Below are 9751 nucleotides of genomic sequence, written 5' to 3'. Positions count from 1 at the left end.
CTTCCCTCCATCCTGGGATAGCTGAGGAGGGCTTGAGAGAGCCAGGTTTGGATTCTTCCCTCCATCCTGGGATAGCTGAGGAGGGCTTGAGAGAGGGGAGGACAGTGGTATGAGTTGGATACAAGCTGAGCAAAACTCTTGTCTCAATCCTCCTCGTCTCTTTTCCTAGGGGGACCCTGGTCCTGCTGGCCCCCCTGGACTCATGGGACCACCGGTAAGTTGAGGTGGAGGAAGGAGCTGGAAGCTGCGAAGTTGCAGCTTCTGTCTGGGTGGCGGCAACAGCTCAAATCCAGATCTTCCATGGACCGTGTTATGACTTTGGATTGGTTTGAATGGTTTGAACTGAGGAAGGAGGAGTGGGAAGAGGCCCCAGCTGACATGAGGGACAGGAGAACTCCCTGCCTTTTCTTTCAGGGCTTCAAGGGGAAAACAGGACATCCTGGCCTCCCAGGACCTAAGGTAAGGGCTGGTGACCTCTGCCAAGCAGGTTGTGTCTGCTTTCCTGAAGGCCTGCCCCCAGGCGGACATGGCAGCCTATCCTGGGCAGAGAGGCCATCCCAGTATCAGAGCCTCCTGGGGCCACTGGTGCCTGGCAGCAGACTGGGTCAGGGTTTCTCTGTCTACCAGCTGGAGGGCATCAGAGGGCCTCTGGCCAAAGCTGGGGCAGGTGGCAGGGTCCCTCTGATGTGAGGTTGACTTGGGGTAGGGATGTCAAGTGAAGGTCTGGTGAGCTCCAGCTGTTCCTCTCTCTTCTAGGGTGACTGTGGCAAACCAGGTCCCCCTGGCAGCACTGGCCGGCCTGGCGCAGAGGTGAGGACCAGGGATCCACACGGCTGCCTTCAGTTTGCCTTTGGACTCTGAGGAGTCTGGGATGTAGCTGCTTCTTCCTGCTCACTGGCAAATTGGCTGCTTTCCGTCCTCAGCCTTCTGGGAGGGGTGTCACCCAACACTGCACGTCTTGAACTTTCTCTCTCCTCTTAAGGATTGTAACTGGTTCTGCTCCCTGGAGGTTGCTGGGTCGCCAACCTAAAAAGGCAGGGCCTGGCCTGCTCAGGCTGAGGGTCCGCCTTCTCTACCTAACTCTCTGGGAGACTTGGGTCTGGAGGCTGGGAATTGGCCCGGCTCCTTTGGCCATTGGCGTTACCACCTATTCTGCCCAGCCCCCTCCCACCCGACAGCCACATGGTGCAAGCCAGTCAGTTTCAGTGTCATTTTTTCCTTTTTCTGGCTCCTGCAGGGTGAACCTGGTGCCATGGGACCCCAGGGAAGACCTGGTCCCCCCGGCCACGTTGTGAGTTGAACCACTTTTGTCTCTGTCTCCATAAGAATTAGCATTTTGGCGGGGTGGGTGGTGGCACGTAGGTTGTCATGACCTGAGAGAACTTGCCATAGGGGCTGCCCCAGCCATGGGAACTAGACGGGGCACTGGGGCCACTCTTTCTGTGGTTTCCAGGCTTTTTGTTATTTTCTTATTTTCTGGGCACATTCAAGTTCACTTATCAGATGAAGGTCATTCAGTCAACAAATAATCGTGGAGCCCCTGCGCCATGCCAGGCTCGGGGGATTTGCTGATGAGCTGGATTGGGGCTGGGGAGACAGAGTGACAGAAAGAGAGGAACCAGGGGTGACTTCTGCATTTGGCTTGGGCAACTGGGTAAATAGGTGGTGTGTTTCCCAAGATGAGGTGACTTGGAGAGGACATTTATCAAGCAATAATGAATTTCCTGTCTACTTTACTCATCACTTACATAGACGACTGCCAGGCAGTGCCTTTGATCAGTGTGACGGCACTGAGCTGATGGGACTCCAGAGAAATGCGAAGATACTGGCATTTTGTTGCAGCCCTGTTGTGGCTGGCTGCATAATAATTTCCAGGAGGCTCTTGGAAATGTTAAAAATAGTTCACGACCAAAAAAAAAAAAGAACTCTCAGGCCCCCATCACTATTTTTATGCATCTCAAGGGGTCCAGAGGCCCTGGATTGGGAACGCCATATTGAGCCTGGTTCCCCCTCACATTGCAGATGACAGGGGGAGGCGCGCTCAGAAGCGTGGCCCCGTTGGAGACTCAGTGGGGCTGGGGCCAAGGGGGTGCAGGGTTCTGCCTCTCACTTCTGTCCGTCTGGCCCTGTCGTCTTGCAGTGTGGCAGTCTCCATGCTGGACACTTCCACCCCAGGAGACTGGAGATGAATAGAACACAGGCTATGGCCTCTGGAACGTGCCACCTGGGCGTGTGAAGGGAAGCGCTCTGAGAGAGACCTAAGTGCCCGGGGGGTTCAGAGAAGTTGTCACTCTGACCAGAGAGGTGACCTTTTGCACTGCAGAGGCATGGATGTAGGCATCAGAGCTAGAGGAGGGCATTTTAGACGCCGCCCTAGTGCAGCAGCCGGGTCTGTCTGGGTATTGGAGTCCTGTGCACCCCAGTGTTGGCCAGCGAGTGTTGGCTCCTTGTCACTGTGGATGGCGGGGTCAGTGCCAAGCCCCTGCCCCTCCCCCACTGCTACACAGACCCCCAGCTCCTAGTCTTCCCTTCTCCATAGACCAGCAGGAAGTGGGCTGCCTTTAGGGAAGCAGGGGTCTCAGTAGCCAACTAGGCCAGGGAGTAACTCCCCCAGGCCTTTCTCCTCTGCGCTTAGCCTCTGGCCATGGCTTTCAGATCATCTCCCTCAGCACAGCCCCAGATGCTCCACTCAGCCTGCGTTGGAGGGAGGGTCCTGTGTGCCCAGGAACCCCAGGCCTCAGCTCTGGGCGCAAATCTTGTCAGAAGCTCAAGTGCAAGACCAGAGCGAAGGAAGGTTTCCAGAGGAAATGGAGGCGCTGCAGTTTAGAGCTGGCTCCTGCTGTCAGGCCCTGTGCCTCCCAGGGGTCTTACTGTTAGAACCTGTTTCTATCCCACTGACTCATCTCTCTTTAGGGGCCACCAGGGCCTCCAGGCCAGCCAGGACCCGCTGGGATCTCTGCAGTGGTGAGTAGCACACTCCGCTCCTTCCTCCCTCCCAGGAGTTTTGCCCTGCTTGGCTGTGGTGCCATTCAGAGCAAGTGTGGGGATGCAGAACACTTTGTCTCATCCCCTACTTCCCTGGCGTCAGCCCCTCCGGCCTCCAAAGATCTCGCCTTCCAGGATGTGGTAGAAGGCTTTGGAGAGGGCTGGAGGTCATCTCAGAGTCCTGTTGCAAGTTCAGGCAGTGCCACCTCTCCCTGTAGTCCCTGGCACAGGATGGGGTGTCTGTCTCTGTCTACATGGGGGTCCATTTTGCCTTCTTCCCTCCCCTCTCACTGTCCCCCTTCCTATTCTCTAGGGTCTAAAAGGAGACCGAGGAGCCACCGGAGAAAGGGGCCTTGCAGGCCTCCCAGGCCAGCCCGGCCCCCCTGGACACCCTGGCCCCCCGGTAAGATCCCACATCCCACAGCATAGCCCAGGGGGAAAGAGTCAGTTGGCTTAAGGCCCATTGAGCACAGCACAATATATCTGGGGTCTCCAAGGAAAGAGAGGCTGTCAGCATGGCAGGATGGCAGTGTGGTGCTCAGGCCTGAGGATCATGCTGAGTTTGGAAGAACAGGCCCTGCAAAGCAGTGCTGTGCCAGGCTGCACACGAGGTCACTGCCTGTGACGGTGCCACAGCATCAACCTTCTGCAGACCCCTCGGCTATGTGTCCCTGTTCTGCCCCTGCCTCTTCCCCGGGGGAGCTTGTCGGTAACCACAGAAAATCTTGCTAAATGTCAGGAAGCAGAAATGCAGTGCTGTTACTGTAACTTCCTGAGGTCCTCGGAAACCAGGACTTGGTCTCAGCTCACGTTTAACACTAAGAGCGCTGATATATCGGTCATCGATGTGTGCCGAATGGTGGACTAAGTGCTTGCTGTGCATTTTGTCTTAATCTGTGCTGCAGCCCCATTTAGTGGATCTGATTGTCCCCGTTTTACAGATGAGGAAACGGGGGCTCTGCAAGGTTTCCTTAGAGGCAGGTTGCTCGGAGTCACATAGCTAGTGAGTGGAAGAGCTCTGACTTGACCCCAGCCTGCCTGACTCCAGAACTTGGTCCTTAGCCACTCTGAAAATCTACCTCTCTTAAAAGTTCCAGACAGGTGAACCCCATCAGGTGCAACTGATTGCCAGGGTCAGGGATGAAAAGTCTCCTGGGAGAGCAGAGGCAGGGACCCAGGTCTCCTGGGACCCATCAGGATGTGTTCCATCAACGCAGACTTTTTCTGGGGGGCAGCAGCAGTGACCGTGGGGCTGGTGGCCTGGGCTGGGGTGTCTGACTCTAGTTAGCCCATCTGCCAGGAGGGCCCAGTCTCACCACACCTATTCGCCCTGATTCGTGCCAAGGACCCTGCCTCCCTTTTTGCAGGCTCAGGAGCCTCCATGGCCCCTGGATGAATCTCCCACTTACCTAGCAATCAGAGTCCTCTTCCCCAGCAGCCATCAGAAGGGGGCTGGCCAAAGGAGGCAGCCTTGCTGGTCTCGGGGAGGGGGCCGGCTCAGGCTGCTCATGTGTTCATTCAGCAAACGTTTAACATAGACTCAGAGCCAGGGAGTGTGTAAGGTGCCAGGATCCAAGCACACAGCAAGGCAGGCACGGTCTGTTCTTCCCTTGTAAAGCTCTTGTAGATGGGGGCTGGGAGCTGTTGGGGCTCTGGGATCAGGCTGGAGTAGGGGGTGGAGGTCTGAGTTTCCATGGCCCAGAGTGTCAGAGGGTGAGGGCTGGAGGATCGTGGCCTCTGGGTGGAACAAGGGGCTGGGCATGCCCTGTGTACACGGCGAGGCATCTGACACCAAACTGGGATGGAGCTCATCACGTCTCCATTGCTCTCTACTCCCCAGGGTGAACCTGGTACGGATGGTGCAGCTGGCAAAGAGGTACGGTTGTACTGGTCTTCTCTGTTTCCTTGGGGATGCTTCTCCCTCCTCACCTTGCCCTGACTCCTCTTCATTTATTCAGTAAACATTCCCTCTATGTACGGACTATCTCTGGACAGATATACAGGAAATTGTTAACCCTTGTTGTCCTGGGGAGAGGAATTAGAGACTTGAGGCCAAGGATGGGAGTGAGATTTGTTTTACCATTTTTTAAAACTCTGTACCTGGTCAAAAAGAAAACAACAACAACAACAACAACAATAATAATGATAATAATAAATTCCAAACAAACATCTCCTGGGCACCAGGTCTTTCCAGGCCCCCCAGTATGCCACAGACTGGCCCTCTCATTCTGACTTCTTCTCGACTCTCTTCATCTGTGATGGGGGCCCAACCAACACGCTTCAACAAGGCCATGCTCCAGAAGACATTACTCTCCCTTCCAGCTGTCAGCCCCTCTGCGGGCAGGCAGGCTGCAGTCCTTGCTCACACAGAGCCTCGTTGGACACACTTGGGGGCCTCGGGCTGTGGAAAGGGCCTCTTCACCGCTCCTCCCTCCCCAGGGAGCCTCAGAGATGCTGCCCGGACTTCAGCTCTGACTTTTGCTTTCCTCTAGGGACCCCCTGGAAAGCAGGGACTCTATGGACCTCCTGGTCCCAAGGTGAGTGGGCACTGGCTGGGTTTGAGAGGAGAAGCTCATGAGTGGATGTAGCCCAGCTCCAAGTTATGACTTTAGCCACAGAGAGGAGACACAGGAAGGCCACTGGGCAAGGTAAAAAATTGCAGAACTTGGAGCAGCATAGTGTCTGAAAATTTCTCCTATGGGGTCATTACCCGGCCCCCCGGGTAGGTTTTTATTGGTTGTGAGGAAGGAAATCTCCAATTCATTTACACACTGATTGACTGATTCATTCATTCATTGCTTCCATTTCCCGAGTACCCCCTTGCTCCTGCTCACATTCCAGGCTCTTGTCCTGGCCTCAGGTAAACAGAGGTCCCTGAACAATAGGTGCTCACAATAGATCAGTCACACTTACACTAGGGATTGACAAGTTTTCCAGAAGATGATGAGACATAGTGCTGTGGGATGAGAGGGAGGAGCACCTAACCCAGCCTGGGGAGTCGGAGAGGCTATGGAGAGAACGGGAACGGGAGCTTCAGCTCTGGAGGGGTGCACTGGGTAGAGAGAGATGAGGAGAAAGGGATTTCAGGCCAGGAGGACCACAACAACACGGCAGAAGCAGAGAATTATCACCAGTGAGGTCTGGCGGGAGGTGGAGGGTGGGGAGAGGAGGCTGAGGAAGGAAAGATCAGGACCACATCATGAATGGCCTTGCATGCCCAGCCAACGAATGAGTGCTTTATCCTGAGGACATTTGGGAGCCATCGGAATTTCTAAGCAGGGAGTAAAGGGAGTAATGCCAGGAGAACTCTTCTAGAAGGACCACTCTGGGGCAGTGAGGCGGAGTGACCTGTCAGGATGCTGTGGCCACAGTCTAGAGGGAGACACTGGGGGCCTGGTGGGAGGATGGAGAGAAAAGGGCAGATTGGTGAGACATCATGATGTAAATTTGACAGCACTAAGCATCTATCTTTGTAGGGTGATCCGGGAGCCGCAGGACCGAAGGGCCAGGCAGGAGAGAAGGGGAGAGCCGGCATGCCTGGTGGGCCTGGCAAGAGTGGTTCCATGGGGCCTGTTGGGCCACCAGGCCCTGCAGGAGAGAGAGGCCACCCTGGAGCTCCAGGGCCTTCAGGGAGCCCTGGCTTGCCTGGTGTGCCTGGCTCCATGGTAAGGGGGAAGGCTGGCGGCTGTGGGCACTGTCCCATAGAGCAGGCATGTGGGGTGGAGCACAGATCATCTTCCAAGCTCCTGCTGACATTCTGTGGGAAAGAGCATGGCTCCCACAGAGGGCGGCTCTTAACTGTGTGCGGAAAGGTGGGGAAGACAGGACCCTCACCCCAGAAAAATGCACTTAAGCACAAAATGTTTTGTACCATTTCTGGGTGGTTAGGACTTTGGATTAAGGACTCATGGAGGCTGCTGTGAGCCGAGATTGCGCCACTGCACTCCAGTCTGGGTGACAAAGTGAGACTCTGTCTCAAAAAAAAAAAAAAAAAGAATCTGTGGGAGGCTCCTGGGACCTTTGCCTTCCTCCCCATCCTTTATTTCCATAGGGGAAAGTGCCAGGCTTGGAAGTATAATTGAGGCAGGTTTTCTTCTCTTTCTTCAGGGAGACATGGTGAATTATGATGAAATCAAGAGGTTCATCAGACAAGAGATCATTAAAATGTTTGATGGTAACTGGCAGCCAGCTGGGTGGCAGTGGGTGCTGCCTGCCCTTCCTGAGACTTCTCTGCCCTGCTTTGGCCTCCTTTTCCTTAAAGCTCAATGTCCTCCTGCTCTCACCCTCCACACACTCACAGGCCTGGGGTTGACAGGCAGATGTTCAATTATCCTTCAGACCTTCCTTGTCACCTGCTCTGTTCAGAGATAAAATGATTCCCTCCCGCGTTCCCCAAGCCCCCACTTGAGCAAAGGAGACAGACAAGAAAATTGGTATCAAACGAGTCTGCCTGAAGTGAGCTCTAAATACAGGGGCGAGTGGCACTGGAAGATGGCTGGGGTGGTTTATTTGAAGTGTTTTTTCTGTTCATTTGTTCATCCAACATTTATGTGCCAGGGACTGGGGGAAACACAGGCCCTGTCCTGAAGGGGCTGAACGTCTTGCTTGGGAAGCAGACCTTGAATGCCAAGCAAGGGATCCAGGCTTTATTGTGAAGCCGGCGGTGAACTAATGAGGGCTGTTGGAGCAGAGATGCCATAGTCAGATCTGTGCTTTGGAAGGATCTCCATGGGGAGCGATGTGGAGGCCAGGACATGGGACCCCCCTTGGGAGACTGACCGCCATACTCCTTGCCCTGACATCCCTGTGAAGGAAGGCTGCTGTGGACTCCATGCTGGTGACCTATATGCGGCATCTGCAGTCATTCTGAGTCCCCGGGGGACCCTCTGACCTGTCCCTGTCCTTGTCCTTTTTTTTACAGAGAGAATGGCTTACTACACCTCCAGGATGCAGTTCCCCATGGAGATGGCAGCGGCTCCAGGACGACCAGGGCCCCCAGGGAAGGATGGTGCTCCCGGCAGGCCAGGCGCTCCAGGGTCACCTGGGCTCCCTGGTCAGATTGGCAGAGAAGGACGGCAGGGCTTGCCAGGAATGAGAGGTAGCTCTGCCCTAGTTTCCAAGGGACACATGTAGTCCTTTGGGGCAGACCTAAGTATTCCATGAGGTCTGTTGTTGAATATGGGATATGTGTGTGTGTGTGTGTGTGTGTGTGTGTGTGTGTGTGTGTGTGTTTTTCAAGTAATCTGACCGGCTGCGTCATTTTTCTGCTCAGGGATAGGACTTGTTTTATTTCTTTTGTTCCAGGACTGCCTGGTACCAAAGGTGAAAAGGGGGACATTGGTGTTGGCATTGCAGGAGAAAACGGTCTTCCCGGCCCCCCAGGTAGGAAAACCACCATTTGAGACCATGAATCCAGAGCAGCAGAGACCCCTTTTCTTTCTGTTTCTTCTATGACACAGCTGTGTCAAACTCCAAACAACGACAGGCCAGTCAACCACATTTATAGTAATGCCACTGTGTGCAAGACACTCTGCCAGGGCCTGTGGGGAGGTGGGGGCGGAAGACTCAGTGCCTGTTCTTAAGTCTTAAACTGGGCTAGCGTGACGCAGTAGGAGAGACCTTCATGGAGTTGGGGCCGAGGAACTCGAGTTCAAGTTCTACTCAGCACCTCACTGGCTGTACACCTTGAAGAGGCCATTGAAACCCTCTGGAAGTGCCCTCTAAGATGCATGCTTAGCTGTATAGCCTGAAGGAAAATGGCCAAAGCCTGATGACCTGGCTCTGAGACCCAGCATCACAACTTAGCAGAGGTGCAACCTCTCTGAGCCTGTATCCTCATCTACAAAATTAGAAAATAGCTTCTTTCTCAGGAAATTGTGCAGATTCAATGAATAATGCATCAAAAGCACTCAGCCCTGTGCCTGGCACATGGAAGTTCTAAATAAAACTTGCCAGCAGTATTGTTATTGTTGAATCAATGTGAGGATCAGACTAGGTCTTCATGAAAACATGTGGTAACTTGAGAAACAGTCATCTAATGTAAGTTATTATTTGATGCCATTATGGCTTTTTTTCCCCTTATGATCTGGGTCTTCTGATTTTCCCTCTGTGGCCCTTCCCTCCCTAGGTCCTCAAGGTCCTCCAGGCTATGGCAAGATGGGTGCAACAGGACCAATGGGCCAGCAAGGCATCCCTGGCATCCCTGGGCCCCCGGGTCCCATGGGCCAGCCAGGCAAGGCTGGCCACTGTAGCCCCTCTGACTGCTTTGGGGCCATGCCGATGGAGCAGCAGTACCCACCCATGAAAACCATGAAGGGGCCTTTTGGCTGAAATCACCACCTGCCTTTGGATGAAGGACTCCGTTGGGAATAAACGGCCAAAGCTTATAGGACTCTGTGACAGGTTGTGAATGTTTTTGTTGTTGGTGTTATTTTTAATTGCTGTTAATATTTTTTAAATAATAAAGAAACAAAACTATCTGCCCTTTCCCTTCCAGTGGGTTCCTCTGGTGCTGCAGCCAGAGCTCCCTGTTGCCTTCCTTTTCTCATTTAGCCCCAGGATCAAAAAAGAGCATTTTGGGTACAGGGGCACACACCTGTAATCCCAGCTATTCAAGGGGCTGAGATGGGAGGATCGCCTGAGCCCAGGAGTTTGAGACCAGTCTAGGCAATATAATGAGACTCAGTCTTAGGAAAATAAAAAGTAAAAAATAAAGGGTATTTCTCTCTTTGCCTGTGGTCAGCCAGTGGCGCTGTGGGATATTGCT

The 9751-nt window shown here is 53.9% G+C and overlaps 1 protein-coding gene across 1 annotated transcript in view; it reads left to right on the top strand.

Annotated features, from left to right (window-relative positions):
• COL16A1 (collagen, type XVI, alpha 1) overlaps window positions 1-9462 on the top strand; it is a 51561-nt gene extending 42099 nt beyond the window's left edge. Inside the window, exons 59-71 of the mRNA XM_011974022.1 lie at window positions 170-214; window positions 415-459; window positions 757-810; window positions 1238-1291; window positions 2914-2964; window positions 3299-3388; window positions 4826-4861; window positions 5478-5522; window positions 6462-6650; window positions 7093-7159; window positions 7907-8083; window positions 8290-8367; window positions 9113-9462. Of these exons, the coding sequence (XP_011829412.1) occupies window positions 170-214; window positions 415-459; window positions 757-810; window positions 1238-1291; window positions 2914-2964; window positions 3299-3388; window positions 4826-4861; window positions 5478-5522; window positions 6462-6650; window positions 7093-7159; window positions 7907-8083; window positions 8290-8367; window positions 9113-9315 (1134 nt within the window). The 3' untranslated portion in view covers window positions 9316-9462. The remainder of the gene's footprint in view (window positions 1-169; window positions 215-414; window positions 460-756; window positions 811-1237; window positions 1292-2913; window positions 2965-3298; window positions 3389-4825; window positions 4862-5477; window positions 5523-6461; window positions 6651-7092; window positions 7160-7906; window positions 8084-8289; window positions 8368-9112) is intronic.
• The last annotated feature ends 289 nt before the right edge of the window (window positions 9463-9751 follow it).

The sequence above is a fragment of the Mandrillus leucophaeus genome, unplaced genomic scaffold (genome assembly GCF_000951045.1).
Source record: "Mandrillus leucophaeus isolate KB7577 unplaced genomic scaffold, Mleu.le_1.0 Scaffold141, whole genome shotgun sequence".
Taxonomy (NCBI): Eukaryota; Metazoa; Chordata; class Mammalia; order Primates; family Cercopithecidae; genus Mandrillus; species Mandrillus leucophaeus.
This window is presented reverse-complemented; position numbering and strand designations above follow the sequence as displayed.